General features: G+C 40.3%; 1 protein-coding gene across 1 annotated transcript in view; it reads left to right on the top strand.

The window, feature by feature from the left end:
• Positions 1-17,744, top strand: part of GPR158 (G protein-coupled receptor 158) — a 403,385-nt gene that overhangs the window by 30,719 nt on the left and 354,922 nt on the right. Inside the window, exon 2 of the mRNA XM_055332362.1 lies at positions 12,819-12,924. Within this exon, the coding sequence (XP_055188337.1) occupies positions 12,819-12,924 (106 nt within the window). The remainder of the gene's footprint in view (positions 1-12,818; positions 12,925-17,744) is intronic.

The following is a 17,744-nucleotide window of genomic DNA, read 5'->3' as shown; positions in this document are numbered from 1 at the left end:
AGAGTGTCATTGTTATTTTAGCTACTTCTTTCTTCTTTGTAGCATCAGCAGCTTTTTTTTTTCTAAAGATTTTATTTATTTATTTATGAGAGACAGAGGGAGAGAGAGAGAGAGATAGAGAGAGGCAGAGACACAAGCAGAGGGAGAAGCAGGCTCCATGCAGGAAGCCTGACATGGGACTCAATCCTGAGACTCCAGGATCATGCCTTGGGCTGAAGGCGGCGCTAAACTGCTGAGTTACCCAAGCTACCCGTATCTGCAGGTTCTTGAAGGTTAATTTTTGGGGTGGACAGATTTAGGGGATAGGAAAAATTTTATTTTAAGTCTTTAAAAAAATTTCAGTTAGTAGGGCACTGGCTGCTCAGTTGGTTAAGCATTTTTTTAAAAGATTTTATTTATTCATGAGAGACTCAGAGAGAGAGAGACAGAGACAGAGACAGAGACAGAGAGAGGCAGAGATACAGGCAGAGGGAGAAGCAGGCTCCATGCAGGGAGCCTGATGTGGGACTGGATCCCGGGTCTCCAGGATCAGGCCCTGGGCTGAAGGTGGCGCTAAACCGCTGAGCCACTTGGGCTGCCCTGGTTAAGCATTTCACTCTTGATTTTGGCTTGTCATGATCTCAGGGTTGTGAGGTCGAGCTCCACACTGGGCACGGAACCTGCTTAAGATTCTCTCCCTTTCCTCTGCTTCTATCCCCCCCCGCTCATGTGCACTCTTGCTCTCTTTCTCTCTCTCAAATAATTAAATAAATTCCAGTTAACCCACAGTATATTAGTTTCAGGTTTACAATTTAGTGATTCAACACTTAATAACCCCTGGTCCTCATCACAAATGCCCTCCTTAATCCCTATCACCTATTTAACCCCCCTCCCCACAAATCCTATCCCCCCGTAACCACCAGTTTGTTTTCTTTTTTTTTTAATTTATTTTTTATTGGTGTTCAATTTACCAACATACAGAATAACCCCCAGTGCCCGTCACCCATTCATTCCCACCCCCCACCCTCCTCCCCTTCTACCACCCCTAGTTCGTTTCCCAGAGTTAGGAGTTTTCATGTTCTGTCTCCCTTTCTGATATTTCCCACACATTTCTTCTCCCTTCCCTTATATTCCCTTTCACTATTATTTATATTCCCCAAATGAATGAGAACATACACTGTTTGTCCTTCTCCGATTGACTTACTTCACTCAGCATAATACCCTCCAAGTCCATCCACGTTGAAGCAAATGGCGGGTATTTGTCATTTCTAATGGCTGAGGAATATTCCATTGTATACATAAACCACATCTTCTTTATTCACTCATCTTTCGATGGACACCGAGGCTCCTTCCACAGTTTGGCTGTTGTGGATATTGCTGCTAGAAACATTGGGGTGCAGGTGTCCCGGCGTTTCATTCCATCTGTATCTTTGGGGTAAATCCCCAACAGTGCAATTGCTGGGTCGTAGGGCAGGTCTATTTTTAACTCTTTGAGGAACCTCCACACAGTTTTCCAGAGCGGGTACACCAGTTCACATTCCCACCAACAGTGTAAGAGGGTTCCCTTTTCTCTGCATCCTCTCCAACATTTGTGGTTTCCTGCCTTGTTAATTTTCCCCATTCTCACTGGTGTGAGGTGGTATCTCATTGTGGTTTTGATTTGTATTTCCCTGATGGCAAGTGATGCAGAGCATTTTCTCATGTGCATGTTGGTCATGTCTATGTCTTCCTCTGTGAGGTTTCTTTCATGTCTTTTGCCCATTTCAGGATTGGATTGTTTGTTTCTTTGGTGCTGAGTTTAATAAGTTCTTTATAGATCTTGGAAACTAGCCCTTTATCTATTTCGTCATTTGCAAATATCTTCTCCCATTCTGTAGGTTGTCTTTGAGTTTTGTTGACTGTATCCTTTGCTGTGCAAAAGCTTCTTATCTTGATGAAGTCCCAGTAGTTCATTTTTGCTTTTGTTTCTTTTGCCTTCGTGGATGTATCTTGCAAGAAGTTACTGTGGCCAAGTTCAAAAAGGGTGTTGCCTGTGTTCTCCTCTAGGATTTTGATGGAATCTTGTCTCACATTTAGATCTTTCATCCATTTTGAGTTTATCTTTCTGTATGGTGAAAGAGAGTGGTCTAGTTTCATACCTCTGTGTGTGGATGTCCAATTTTCCCAGCACCATTTCTTGAAGAGACTGTCTTTCTTCCAATGGATAGTCTTTCCTCCTTTATCGAATATTAGTTGACCAAAAAGTTGAGGGTCTACTTCTGGGTTCTCTATTCTGTTCCATTGATCTATGTGTCTGTTTTTGTGCCAGGACCACACTGTCTTGATGACCACAGCTTTGTAGTACAACCTGAAATCTGGCATTGTGATGCCCCCAGCTATGGTTTTCTTTTTTAAAATATCCCTGGCTATTCGGGGTCTTTTCTGATTCCACACAAATCTTAAAATAATTTGTTCTAACTCTCTGAAGAAAGTCCATGGTATTTTGATAGGGATTGCATTAAACGTGTATATTGCCCTGGGTAACATAGACATTTTCACAATATTAATTCTGCCAATCCATGAGCATGGAATATTTTTCCATGTCTTTGTGTCTTCCTCAATTTCTTTCAGAAGTGTTCTATAGTTTTTAGGGTATAGATCCTTTACCTCTTTGGTTAGGTTTATTCCTAGGTATCTTATGCTTTTGGGTGCAATTGTAAATGGGATTGACTCCTTAATTTCTCTTTCTTCAGCCTCATTGTTAGTGTATAGAAATGCCACTGATTTCTGGGCATTGATTTTGTATCCTGCCACACTGCCAAATTGCTGTATGAGTTCAAGCAACCTTGGGGTGGAGACTTCTGGGTTTTCTATGTAGAGTATCATGTCATCGGTGAAGAGGGAGAGTTTGACTTCTTCTTTGCCAATTTGAATGCCTTTAATGTCTTTTTGTTGTCTGATTGCTGAGGCTACGACTTTCAGTACTATGCCGAATAGCAGTGGTGAGAGTGGACATCCCTGTCTTGTTCCTGATCTTAGGGGAAAGGCTCCCAGTGCTTCCCCACTGAGAATGATATTTGCTGTGGGTTTTTCGTAGATGGCTTTTAAGATGTTGAGGAATGTTCCCTCTATCCCTACACTCTGAAGAGTTTTGATCAGGAATGGATGCTGTATTTTGTCAAATACTTTCTCTGCATCTAATGAGAGGATCATATCGTTCTTGGTTTTTCTCTTGCTGATATGATGAATCACATTGATTGTTTTACGGGTGTTGAACCAGCCTTGTGTCCCGGGGATAAATCCTACTTGGTCATGGTGAATAATTTTCTTAATGTATTGTTGGATCCTATTGGCTAGTATCTTGTTGAGAATTTTTGCATCCACGTTCATCAGGGATATTGGTCTGTAATTCTCCTTTTTGGTGGGGTCTTTGTCTGGTTTTGGAATTAAGGTGATGCTGGCCTCATAGAACGAATTTGGAAGTACTCCATCTCTTTCTATTTTTCCAAAGAGCTTTAGGAAATAGGTATTGTTTCTTCTTTAAACATTTGATAGAATTCCACTGGGAAGCCATCTGGCCCTGGACTTTTGTGACTTGGGAGGTTTTTGATGACTGCTTCAATTTCCTCCCTGGTGATTTGGCCTGTTCAGGTTTTCTATTTCTTCCTGTTCCAGTTTTGGTAGTTAGTGGTTTTTCAGGAATGCATCCATTTCTTCTAGATTGCCTAATTTATTGGCGTAGAGCTGTTCATAATATGTTTTTAAAATCGTTTGTATTTCCTTGGTGTTGGTAGTGATCTCTCCTTTCTCATTCATGATTTTATTAATTTGAGTCTTCTCTCTCTTCTTTTTAATAAGGCTGGCTAATGGTTTATCTATTTTATTAATTCTTTCAAAGAACCAACTCCTGGTTCTGTTGATCTGTTCCACAGTTCTTCTGGTCTCAATTTCGTTGAGTTCTGCTCGAATCTTTATTAACTCTCTTCTTCTCCTGGGTGTAGGATCTATTTGCTGTTTTTTCTTTAGCTCCTTTATGTATAACGTTAGCTTCTGTATTTGAGTTATTTCCAGTTTTTGAATGGATGCTTGTATTGCGATGTATTTCCCCCTTAGTACTGCTTTTGCTGCATCCCAAAGATTTGAACGGTTGTATCTTCATTCTCATTAGTTTCCATGAATCTTTTTAATTCTTCCTTAATTTCCTGGTTGACCCTTTCATCTTTTAGAAGGATGGTCCTTAACCTCCACGTGTTTGAGGTCCTTCCAAACTTCTTGTTGTGATTTAGTTCTAATTTCAAGGCATTATTGTCTGAGAATATGCAGGGGACGATCCCAATCTTTTGGTATTGGTTCAGACATGATTTGTGACCCAGTATGTGGTCTATTCTGGAGAAAGTTCCACGTGCACTTGAGAAGAATGTGTATTCAGTTGCGTTTGGATGTAAAGTTCTGTAGATATCTGTGAAATCCATCTGGTCCAGTGTATCATTTAAAGCTCTCATTTCTTTGGAGATGTTGTGCTTAGAAGACCTATCGAGTGTAGAAAGAGCTAGATTGAAGTCACCAAGTCTAAGTGTATTATTATCTAAGTATTTCTTCACTTTGGTTATTAATTGATTGATATATTTGGCAGCTCCCACATTTGGGGCATATATATTGATGATTGTTAAGTCCTCTTGTTGGATAGATCCTTTAAGTATGATATAGTGTCCCTCTTCATGTCTCACTACAGTCTTCGGGGTAAATTTTACTTTATCTGATCTAAGGATGGCTACCCCTGATTTCTTTTGAGGACAATTTGAATGGTAAATGGTTCTCCAACCTTTTATTTTCAGGCTGTAGGTGTCCTTCTGTCTAAAATGAGTCTCTTGTAGACAGCAAATAGATGGGTCCTGCTTTTTTATCCAGTCTGAAACCCTGCACCTTTTGATGGGGTCATTAAGCCCGTTCACGTTCAGAGTTACTATTGACAGATATGAGTTTAGTGTCATCATGATACCTATTCAGACCTTCTTTTTGTGGATTGTTCCACTGGACTTCTTCTTAAAGGGGAATTTTAAGAGTCCCCCTTAAAATTTCTTGCAGAGCTGGTTTGGAGGTCACATATTCTTTCAGTTCCTGCCTGTCTTGGAAGCTCTTTATCTCTCCTTCCATTCTGAATGAGAGCCTTGCTGGATAAAGTATTCTTGGTTGCATGTTCTTCTCATTTAGGACCCTGAATATATCCTGCCAGCCCTTTCTGGCCTGCCAGGTCTCTTTGGAGAGGTCTGCTGTTACCCTAATGCTCCTCCCCATAAAAGTCAGGGATTTCTTGTCTCTTGCTGATTTAAGGATCTTCTCTTTATCTTTGGAATTTGCAAGCTTAACTATTAAATGTTGAGGTGTTGAAAGGTTTTTATTGATTTTAGGGGGGGGGGATCTCTCTATTTCCTGGATCTGAATGCCTGTTTCCCTTCCCAGATTAGGAAAGTTTTCAGCTAGGATTTGTTCAAATACATATTCTGGCCCTCTGTCCCTTTTGGTGCCCTCGGGAACCCCAATTAAATGTAGGTTTTTCTTCCTTAGGCTGTCGTTTATTTCCTTTAATCTATCTTCATGGTCTTTTAATTGTTTGTCTCTTTTTTCCTCAGTTTCCGTCTTTGCCATCAACTTGTCTTCTATGTCACTCACTTGTTCTTCCACCTCGTTAACTCTCATCGTTAGGACTTCTAGTTTGGATTGCATCTCATTTAATTGATTTTTAATTTCTGCCTGATTGGATCTAAATTCTGCTTTCATGAAGTTTCTTGAGTCCTTTATGCTTTTTTCTAGAGCCACCAGTAGCTGTATAACAGTGCTTCTGAATCGGCTTTCTGACATTGAATTGTAATCCAGATTTTGTAACTCTGTGGGGGAGAGGGCTGTTTCTGATTCTTTCTTTTGAGGTGAGGTTTTCCTTCTAGTCATTTTGTTCAGTGCAGAGTGGCCAAAAGCAAGTTGTATTGGGAAAAGGAGAAAAAGAGAGGAGAGAAAGAAGGAAAGAAAAGAGAAAAAGAAAAAAGGCAGAAAAAAAGAAAATAAAGAAGTAAAAGAGAAAAAGAAAGAAAGGAAAAAAAGGGTGGGGGAAGGAAACAAATCAAAAAGCAAAAACAAAAAACAAAACAAAACAACAACAACAACAAAAACACGGGGGAGTGTCTTCTGATTCTGTAGACTTTAAGTCCCTTGACTTCCCCTGGAACTTGTCTGCCTAGCTGGTCTTCTGGGGGAGGGGCCTGTTGTGCTGATTTTCAGGTATTGGCACTTGGGGGAGCTGCTCTGCCCCCTGCCTGCTGCAGGGCTCATTGGGGGTTGTTTACCCCGTGAGGCCCCAGGAGGAACCACTCCAGTGGCAGCGGCCAGCTCTGAAGCCCTGGATTCAGCTCCCGCAGTAACTATAGAGCTCTTGGTCTGCAGGGCCTGGAGGCTCCGGGGCGGGGCCGCTGATCTGCTCAGCTCGGGGCAGGAGCGTCCTCGCCGTCCTGGGCCCTCCCGGCCTCTGCCTGTCCCAGGGGGAGGCCGGATCCTGGGCTGTGTCCCCCGTGCCCAGTGCTCCCGGCCTGCGGTGTTGGATTCGCGCTTCCTGCCGGGCTGCTCCCGGAGCCGTGCAGCCCCCTCCGCACAGAGCCTCTTCCTCTGCCCGAACCCCTCCGGGGTGCTCCCAGGCCGTGCAGCCCCCTCCGCGGAGCCGCTGCCCGAGCCCCTCCGATCTGCTCCCGGGTTCCGCCGTGCGTGCTGCAGCCCTTAGGGAGCTCGGAGCACTCCCCTCTGCTCGCAGGTGTCTGCTAGTGTCCCAGGGAGCCCGAGGGCATCCCCGCCCTCCTGGGTCCTGCTCTAACTCCCTGCGAGCCCCTTGCCGCCCGGGAAGGTTGGTGCAGCTCCTGCTCCTCCGGGACGGGGCTCTCCTGTCCTGGGGACACTCGCCCCGGCCTCAGCCCGGCTCCTCGCGGGGCCCCTCCCCCTCGGAGGCCTTTTGTTTCTTTATTTCTTTTTCCCCGTCTTCCTACCTTGACAGAAGCGCCAACTCTTCTCATTGTAGCATTCCAGCTGTTCTCTCTTTAAATCTCAGGCCGAATTCATTGATTTTCAGGATGATTTGAAGGTTTTCTAGGTAATTTGGTGGGGACAGGTGATTTGGAGACCTTACTCTTCCGCCATATTGCCCCTCCTCCACCAGTTTGTTTTCTATAGTTAAAAGTCTGTTTCTTAATTTTCCTCTCCCTCCATGTTTGTTTATGTTGTTTCTTAAATTACACATATGAGTGACAGCATACGGTATTAGTTTTTCTATGACTAACTTATTTTGCTTAGCATAATACTGTCTAGCTCCATCTATGCCATTGCAAACTACAAGACTTCATCCTTTCTTATGTATTTACCCAAGGAATAAAAAAAATAATAATTCAAAGGGATACGTGCACCCTGATGTTTACAGCATTATCAACAATAGCTAAATTATGGGAAGAGCCCAAATGTCCACTGCCTGATGAGTGGATAAAGGTATACACACACACACACAAAGGAACTAGGAGAAATTACAAAGACATGGGCTATAGAAATTTTAGTCTAGTGAGAAAAATAGATAATTAAAATATGAAGAAGGTATGAAGAATATAGTGTATTATGGTGAGAATAGGAAAGTAGCTTTTAAATCAGAGTTTATGGAAGGCTTCAGAAAGGAGTCAGGTAGGAGCTATGATTGTTATAGCAGAGCTTAAGCAAAGGGACTTCAGTTATAAAGGCATATATAAAAGAATGGTTTTCTGAGATAGCATAAGTTTTTGGACACCACATGTACTTGTGAATTGTTTGGAACAAAGAATGTATGCAGAAGAGTGGTTGGAGATGTAGGAGGGGCCTGAATATAATGTTATACCAAAGAACTTGGGAGTTTATTCTTTAGGACAGTGGGAAATACTGATTTTAAGCAGGGAATACTTAGGATAAGATTGACATATTTCGGAGTATGTAGACAGCAGAATGTGACACTTAAGCTCCAGTGTCCCTTGCTTATGTGGAAACCCTCAAAAGTCCTGGAATAAGTACTAGAAATGAGTTTTATGGTCAACTGTTTTCTGAAATAGGAGTATATTTTAACTGCAATGGTCTATTTCTACTGTAACTCACTTCTTTACATTTTCCCCTAGGGTGTAGGCATTTTGGAAACCAGCTAAGGTGAAGTTTAGGATTATTTAGTAATTTTTTAAAAAATAATCATATATGTTGTAAAGATTTTATTATTTTATTCATGAGAGACACACAGAGAGAAGCAGAGACACAGACAGAGGGAGAAGCAGCCTCTCTGTGGGGAGCCTGATATGGGACTCGATCCCAGGACCCTGAGTTGAAGGCAGACGCTCAACCACTGAGCCACCTAGGGGTCTCTAAAGATTTTTTACAGATTTTTTTTAAAAAAAATATTATTTATTTTAGAGGGACAGACAGATAGCAAGAGCAGGTGGGGCAGAGGCATAAGGAGAGAGAATCTCTAGCACATTCCCTGCTGAGAGTGAAGCCTGAGCCTGGGCTGGATCCCAGGATCCTGAGATCATGATCTTCTCTGAAATCAAGCGTCAGATCCTTAACCTACTGCACCACCCAGGCGCCCCTAGCAATAAATTTTAAAGTAGTTTGTAATTACATCTGTGCAAAACTAAGTTATTGCTAGCCATCCTGGTATAGACATAGCTTTTGGTAATGATCTTCCCAGCGGTTTAAACGCAAAGATAAGGGCCAGGCGTCATACTATGATATACATATACTTACCATAATATGTATATGTATATATACTCATTATTTTGTATCTTTCTTAAAGAAGGACACTAAACCACATAAATTTCAGGACCTACAAACCAGGGTCTTTACCTGGAGCAATATGAGACAGGACTAACTCAGTAAATTATTGTAGACTTTTTTTTCAGCCTCACGAGACAGGAAGACCTGAACCAAGGAGGTGATGGTAGAAATGGAAGGGAAAGGTTAAAATGCAAGTTCCCTACAATCTAGGGAACTTGGCACCTGTTTTGATTTGGGGGTTTAGCTTTGCAATAGGTTATCGGCGTGAATAACTGAAAGGATGGAGGAGGCCCAGTCATGGACAAAGAAAGTTAAGGGAACCGTAAATTTGGGTGGAGGATGAATCCCATGTGGGGTTTGTTGCATTTCAGGTGTCAGACGGGTACACAAAAATGCAGGTCTGCGGCCCAGCGAGGCACCCAGGTATTGGGGGATATAACTTATTATTTTCTTTTCTGGAAGCCACTTACCGGGTTTTTGTTTTGTTTTGTTTTGTTTTGTTGGCCGTTGCTCTCTAGTCCTCAGCGCAGGAAGCGGCAGCCGCTTCCACGCCCCCAGAGCTTCCCAGCGGCGCCCGCTCACGGGATGTGCGAGCAGCACTTCCGCCCCCAGAGGCACGCGCCCAGCGGATGCACTGCGCAGGCGCCGTGGCGCTCTTAGCCCGGCCGGACTCTGCGGGCGCAGGGAGGCTTTTCGGTGGTTTCGCATCTGCATGTTTTTTCGCAGGATACCTTTCCGCACAGAGAGAGCATTCTCTTCCTAGTTGATCCCCCTAACCCCCCCCCCCCCCAGCGCCACTTCCCCCTCCGGAAGTCATCGGCACCTCCCTGAGGGCTTTGTAGGTCTCCAGGCACCAGGCAAGCGACGCTAATGAAGATGAGTCAGCGCAGATTTCCCAGCTGATAAACTCACGACTCATTACCTTTGGTGGTTTTGCACAAAGCCCAGAAAGTTTTGTGAGCTGAGCCTACAGGTCTGGGGTGTCTTTTGGTTCTTCTATATTAAGGAGAATTAAGAGGGAAATTCTCAGTAAGATCCCTATTTCTATTCATTCATTCATTCATTCATTCATTCATTCATTCATTCATTATACACACACACACACACACACACACACACAGACACAGGCAGAAGGAGAAGCAGGCTTCACGCAGGGAGCCCGACGTGGGACTCCATCCCGGGTCCCCAGGATCACGCCCTGGGCCACAGGCGACGCTAAACCGCTGAGCCACCTGGGCTGCCCAAGATCCCTATTTCTTAAGCTAGTTTCCTTAGGAAAGGGGCCAGAGTCATTGCAGTCTCCTGGAATCCCAAAGTGGCTCAGGCTCCTGAGCCAGCCGGAAGATTGGCACTCTCCTGTGACTCAAAACTTTAAGTGTAGCAGGACAGTTGAAGAAAACTTGACCTCGTTTTTTTTTTTTTTTTTTTAAATTTTATTTATTTATTCATGAGATAGACATAGAGAGAGGCAGAGACACAGAGGGAGAAGCAGGTTCCCTCTGGGGAGCCCCATGTGGAACTTGATCCCGGGATCCCTGGGTCAGGACCTGAGCCAAAGGCAGACACTCAACCACTGAACCAACCAGATGCCCCAACTTGACCTTGTTCTTAATAACAGATGTGAAACAGATAAAGATGTATTTTAATGTATGTTTATTTATATATTTAAATGTATATTTATTACTTACAAATACGTTCTAAATAAACCATTCATGGCAGGTTGGCAAAATGTGGTAGACAGTAGTGGTCCAGGGGAAATTTTGTGTTATGTAAGATGACTGGTAACTTATGGTGTGATAGCAACTTGCAATAATTATATCTCGAGCCATGGGTTGAATTAGAAATCTGTCCACTCTTAAAAGAAAAACAAAAACAAACAAACAAACAAAAAAAAAAACCTTAACCATTCTGCTCATCTGCCTGAAGTTTTTTCTCTATTGCACCTTTTACTTTGTAATATATAACATAATTTATTTACTTGTGATAGGTATCATTTATTATTTGGACCACATGAGATTTAAGCTCCATGAAGGCAGGAACTTTTTTTTTCTTCTTACTGTTGTATTTCAAAGGCCAAGAACAGCATTGGCCCAAAGTAAGCACTCAACATACACTCATTGAATAGGTGAGAAAAGAAAATGTTATTTTTCAAAGAGCATGAAGTGGAGCCTAGAGTGGGCTTGCATGATTGGCATGATCTATGTGGAACATAGTTTTGTTCAAAAAATGAATGAATGTTTGTAGAATACCTAGTATACCCCAAATGATAACTTGCCAAATTTCCCATAATTTATCAGCTTTCCTTCATGAAACATTCTGACATTTTATATTTGGGCCTGTGTGGTTCACCTTCATCACATCTTTTACAGTGGTAGTCTTATATCAGATAAATATTTGTTGAAAGAGCAAGGGAGTGAACTGGATTAAGGCATTAGGTTACCTGGGAATTCATTTATTTATCACATGAACAGACACTTGTTTTATAGAATTATGGCCCACAACGGTAGTATTTTATAAATCAACGTCTTTTTCTGAAGGATTTTTAGGTTTCTTCTATGATAACTTTTAGGCTTTCATTCCAGTGGTCCTTCAGAAATTTAACTTATATATTCTAGGCTATCTGGATAACCAAATACTAACAGGAGGTTTCAGTGTCTTTTGAGCATATTAGCACTAATTAGTGTAGTATTTTGTTGCAGGTTAATAAAATAAAAACCAGAAGGAGCCTTTAAAAACCGTAAAAGATTTATTCACCTTAAATGAAGCCTAAATGACAGTGAACTACTCTATCAGAAGATTTCACAGTAGTTTAAAAGGAAAAAAGAGAAGAATGAGTCATAGTATCTGGTAAGATAGGATTGCTAATGTCAGTACCATATTCCTATTCTGAGAGGTGATTTAGTTCGGCCAAGCATAATCATTGATGTTTTTAAATTAATATTTTAAATCTAAATTTTGTTGACTTTATAGGTTTTTTGCACTTATGATTTTGTGGGTGTTTTTTGTAGTGACAAAAACTATAATACAAAGAATTTGAGCTTAAGTTTATATTTGTACATATTTAATAATATCATAATGAAAATGTTTAAATTAGGAACAGGATACCTTAAAAATGTGTTTTTACTTTTAATGGATTTTAATGAGGTGTTACTTTACTCAAGTTTGTGAAAAATAACATTACAAAGTTTTGAGCTTTAGGGCCCAGGACACAGAATATTGACTTTAATGAATTACAGGTGTGACAGTTCACTGAAGGAAAGATGTTTCTGCTGCTAGTAGTGCTTGTGCTGTGAGAAATAGAAGAGAGGGATCTTAGGGAAATGTAGAAAGATTGGTTGGAGAAATTTGAGATAAAATTGGAGCTTTCTTTACAGTTTTGCTTTTGGCTCTGAATTTGTGATTCTCTTTCTTAGTGATTTTTCTCAAATGGCTAAGTGAAATGAAGTGTTTTTGTTTCCAGATTTAAGAGAAGAAAAATGCTAATCAGCACTCCGTAGATAGTACAAATCTCTGGTGTGGAACACTGGGAGACCTAAAGAGCTGTTTAAAGTCATTGTGATAGACAGAGGAAGGAGTTACTATCTGCTCCCCCTCCCCTCAACCCGTCTCTGGTCCTGCACTGGGAAATAGGAATAGAAAGAAAGGAGATGAGGGCTCTGTTTTGTTTACTTTACTAGAAGGGGTACTGGGAGCAGCTGTATTTTAGAGTCGACTTTGCTGCCGTGGCCAGAGAAATACTATCTGGAGTTCAGTCAATCCACAGATATTCATTGAGCACCTCTATGTGCTTGGCATTATGTAGGGGGCTGAAGACAGGGAACAATACAGGGTCCATGTCTTTGGGACTTAGGTAAAACTAATACTTGTTGATTCTGTTGTATTGTGTCCCTCTCTTTGCTTGGTACACTTTAGTTAAATATGCGTGGGCAATGTGAACATTTTTAGTGTACTCTTTATATTGATTTGTCTGATTTCTGGGATGGAATACAAAATTAGAAATTGTAAAGGCTCAGATTAATTTGTTCTTATCTTTCTCTGTTTTTAAGGGGTGTTATGAAAGTTGACATAAATCTTCAGAAAGTGGACATTGACCAATGTTCAAGTGATGGCTGGTTTTCAGGAACTCACAAATGTCACCTTAACAATTCAGAGGTAAGAATGTGAAGATAAAGTCCTCTGAAATCAGAAGCTCAGAAATGTATCACTTTAGAATTCTGTTGTATTTGTGTGGGTAAGTGAACAAGAGGTATCTTACTGAGAAAGAAAAGTATCCTGTGCAGTTCTGAATGTTGAAATGTGAACTGAAAGAGGGGTGGAAAATTTTATGCACAATAACTGTTTATTTGGGGAGTAAGAGAAAACTGAAACTAAAAATACGCCTGAAGTTTGTATTTAGTCAAAGGCTGACCCTATTCTTCAAAATGGGCTAGAAATTAAAATAGCCATGAAGTGAGAAACCCAGGAGGGGTCAACCAATGCATATTTATGCACATATTTATGCAGTATGATTCTTGTTGAAACACTGATGCTATACATTCAGACATGCTGCCATCTGCTAGAAAAGCAATAAAGTGTGGCAGGGCAATTTGGAAAACAAGGAGAAAACTATTCAGGGCCCTGGATAAGAAATATATATATTTGTGTATGATTTTCAGTTTTCAGCCCTTGTCTGTGCCTGATTTCATGGGACTCTGGTTGGTGAAAAAGCAGGCATAGAGATCAAACTTTTGGAAATAAGACTGCTACTTGTCTTTTGTAGTTTCAGAGAGGAAATGTGATTACATCCTGATTTTATTTCCAGTAATCTATCTCTCAGATCCCCAAATGCTCTGAAACAACTGTATAATAAAAATCTTGATCTTAAATACTTATATTATCCCAACTTTGAGTCCATGAATTTGTGAGGAAGATCAGCTTAAAAAATTTTATTTTAAATACAGGCAATATTGCCTTAAATGTAGTAATTTAAATCTTCATTTTTAATTCTTGTTCTTGTGAAAGATGGTTTTATACAGTGCATTTTTCTTACTATCGGATATGATGCTCTTTATTTTTTATTTATTTTTTAATTTTAATTTCAGTATAGTTAATATACAGTGTTGTATTAGTTTCATGTGTGCAGTATAATGATTCAATACGTAGTGCACCACCACAATATCTCTTAACTCTCTTACCCGCTAAAAGCCCTCATTACTCCACATATCCCTCTAATCATCACACATCCTTACCATACCCCCTGACTTCCACTTCCTTAATGCCCCCTCTACATTACCACACATCCCCTACCCCCTCCGACATTTCTTTACATCTCGGCATAGTCAACCCTTCACAAAGCCCTCAATTCCTTCACCTCCCCGCCCCCCCAAATTTGGATTCGGATTATGTAAGTGAAATGTTTCAGTCTTATCAATTTTGTAAGTTAAGTCCTCTTTTTGCTTCCTTTCACTTTTTGTTCTTATGATTTTGAACTTTTCTGAGTTTCTACTCCCCTTTGGATGATGCTGGCATTTCTAAAGATACAAATTTCAATCACTGATCTAGTGAACATCTTTAGTTTGATTATTATCTCTATGCCAAAAGCGTATACCCATTTAGGTTTGTCTTTTAGCCAGGGTGAAATTTTTTCTGCCTGGGTGTTGTAGTGTGAATATTGATCTGTATGTGCTCATTTCTGTATAGCCTTGTTTCAGTGGTGCTCCTGGTTGGTTGAAATAAGCAGTCTGTCTACAGACAAGGAGGCATTTACTTTTCAGTTTGAGACAATGGCTGCTTGGCTCTGATAATCTTGGTAGAGTGGTATTCCCCCCCCCCCCATAGTACATCTATTTGACTAGCTAGTTATATTGCAAGAATCTCTTTCTCCTCTGGAAGATTGATTTACTTTCATTATACCAGGATTGTTAATTACCTTTTTTTTTTTTTTTAAAAAAAAAAAAGCTTTCAAATAAACTAAGTTATTTCAAGATAAAATACTATCCTCTGTTCTGGTTAAGAAAGATTATGTTGAAATGTGTAACTTTTTGCATTATATGGGAGCATTATATTTATTAAATCCCTATAGGGAAAACTAGGAAAATATATCCTACAAGACTAATGACAGTTCAGTGAATTTCATTCGAAAATGTTGTCAAAAGAGGCTCAATGATGGGGTGCCTGGGTGGCTCAGTTGGTTAAGTGTCTACCTTGGGCTCAGGTCATGATCCCAAGGTCCTGGGAAGGAGCCCCACATCAGGCTTCCTGTTGAACAGGGAGCCTGCTTCTCCCTCTTTGTATGCACCTTCCTCTTGTGCCTCTGTCTTACATAAATAAATAAAATCTTAAAAAATATGGCTCAGTGATAAAAAAATAACATCAATAAACAGTGAATGTACAAAATGCATATTTTGACTTAGACTCTGGCTCTCTCTGTCTACCTTCCCTTGCCAGGTGCTAGAATTGGGAGTGGGAGACAGTGTTCTGGGTTAGGCCCATGAGGCCCTTGATGAGTAGTCTGACTCACACAGGGCTTCCTTGGAGCTCTTCACACCATTTTGTTGGGCTTCTCTAAGGTCCTTTCGTGGGTGCTGGTCACTCTAGGCACCTGCAACAATTCCATATCCATACCACATCTTCAGTCTGTGGACTAGCAGTGGTCTTTCAGTCCTTCCCTGGGCTGATGTGAGTTAGAGACGAGGAACTGGCTTCTCTTGATCTTGAAAGCAGGAAGAAAAATCACATGTTCAGGGTATTTTTCATCTACAGTGTCTCCTTCATTCTTTGTCACATACCTTCTGTAGTGGACCCCGAGGATCACTATTAAACTGGTTTATTTTGGGAGGTAGTTAACATGATTCATATTTGTAGGGTATAGGGGCCTATCTTTATGAATATCCATGTCATTAGAAACAGATACTCAGCATGTTTATTGTGGGTTTTAGCTAATGTTTAACATTCTTCTCTTATAAATAGTAGTGGAAGTCACACATTTTAGGTATATTGAGGCAAACTTTTTACTTTTAAAATGTTTCTGATGTATTCCATATTTAGCCTCCCGGGTGTCTTAAACCAGAATACTGAGTCTGTTGGAAACAGGTAAGTGGCATGTGACCAATGACAAAAGCCTCATAGCATTTTAAAAAGGCATAGAATGGTTTGTGAGGAAAATAATTTTTTAAAAAGATTTTATTTATTTATTCATGAGAGACACAGAGAGAGGCAGAGACACAGGCAGAGGGAGAGGAAGAAGCAGGCTTCATGCAGGGAGCCCAACACGGGACTCAATTCCAGGTCTCCAGGATCACACCCTGGGCTGAAGGCGGCGCTAAATCACTGAGCCACCTGGGCTGCCCAGGAAAATAATTTCTCAATGAGTTTGAGTCCTCACAGAGACTAGGAGGCCACCAAGTATTTTTTGAAGGGCATAGTAAAACAGGATCTGGACCAACATCCTGAACTGGATTACAGGATTATTCTGGCTGTTTTTGTAAGGGATCCAGATCATTGCAACAGGGACTTGATCATGTTGTCAGTATTCATTTAAATAATTCTTGGCCTATTTTCATATCATTGTTTGTGTTGAGTACACAAAATCCTCTTGCAGAATGGTTTATTAAAAACATTAAAATAAATGGATATTCATTTTTGTTTTAGATGTTTCTTTTGCTTTGTTTCCATTATAAGAACTTTTTAAAATCACTCTTCAGAGTAGGATGTGGCCCTGAAACTTTTTGATTATATTCTATTAGTAAAAGTGGTCTAAGTATCCATCCATAGTATGTGTATTTTTAATCTAAAAGGTATGATTTTTTTCTTGTATTTATAAATTCTGTATATTATAAATTATAAAACTTAGAGTGAGATAAAGATAAACTAATATTTTAATATAGGTCATATATTATAAAAATTTTATCTTAAATGATAATAAATTAACTGATTTACAGTGTTTTAAATCTTAGTTTAATACTTAGTAATGCAGGGGTCCCTGGGTGGCTCAGTTGATTAAGTGTCTGACTTCAGCTCAGGTCCTGGGATGACTTCAGCCCCTTGCATCTGGCTTCCTGCTCAGCGGGGAGTGTGCTTCTCCCTCTCCCTCTATTCTCTCTGCCTCTCTCAAATAAATAAATAAAATCTTAAAAAAAAATACTTAGTAATGCAATGATTCAGAGGTCTCTAAGTTCAATTTATTTTTATACTTTCTTTAATGTCTGTCATGGTTGAAAATATGACTTCAAGGGTATGTCATTCCAAATTGTAGAAATATTTGTTGACTGTGTTTGCTAAATGACACTGTTCATTTTTCAGTCCCATGTACCAATTTTGCAAAGATTTTGGAAAATTCAGCTGGCAGTTTTTCATCTAACCTGATGTCAGTTGGTCCTTACAAATTATTTGGAAAGCTGGGCATTTTAATATTTTAGGGGAATAGGTTAAAAAGTCCACTCACACTTTTATGAGGAATATTTTCAAACAGATTAGGAAATTTTATTTTCAACTCTAAACTATATAGTTATTGAGTACTTATAGTTTTTTGGCAGCAAAAGCCACATAACACTGAAAACATTTCCAAATAATGCATTTTCAAAATGCTCACTTCAGAAGGCTTTCTCATGGATTATTAAACTGTCACTTTTACTTTGAAGGAACAGCTTATATGTGTTTTTGAAAATACCTGCTACATAGGCACTAGTGACAACCACTTGCTATTGTAGAGCAGGTCAGCAAATTTGGAGCATTTGTTTTCTTTATTTTTATTTTTTAAAAAGATTTTATTTATTCATGAGAGACACACAGAGAGGCAGAGACATAGGCAGAGGAAAAAGCAAGCTCCCTGCCGGGAGCCTTATGTAGAACTAAATCCCAGGACCCTGGGATCCTGTCCTGAGCCAAAGGTAGACGCTCAACCACTGAGCCACCCAGGTGTCCCCATTTTCTTTTCTTTAAAAGAGTAATGCATAGCCTTTGAGTTTAAAAACAAGTAGCTCCCTTTGATATAA

Source organism: Nyctereutes procyonoides, unplaced genomic scaffold (genome assembly GCF_905146905.1).
Source record: "Nyctereutes procyonoides isolate TBG_1078 unplaced genomic scaffold, NYPRO_anot_genome, whole genome shotgun sequence".
NCBI lineage: Eukaryota > Metazoa > Chordata > Mammalia > Carnivora > Canidae > Nyctereutes > Nyctereutes procyonoides.
The sequence above is the reverse complement of the archived record's forward strand: the minus strand, read 5'-3'. Positions and strand labels throughout refer to the sequence as shown.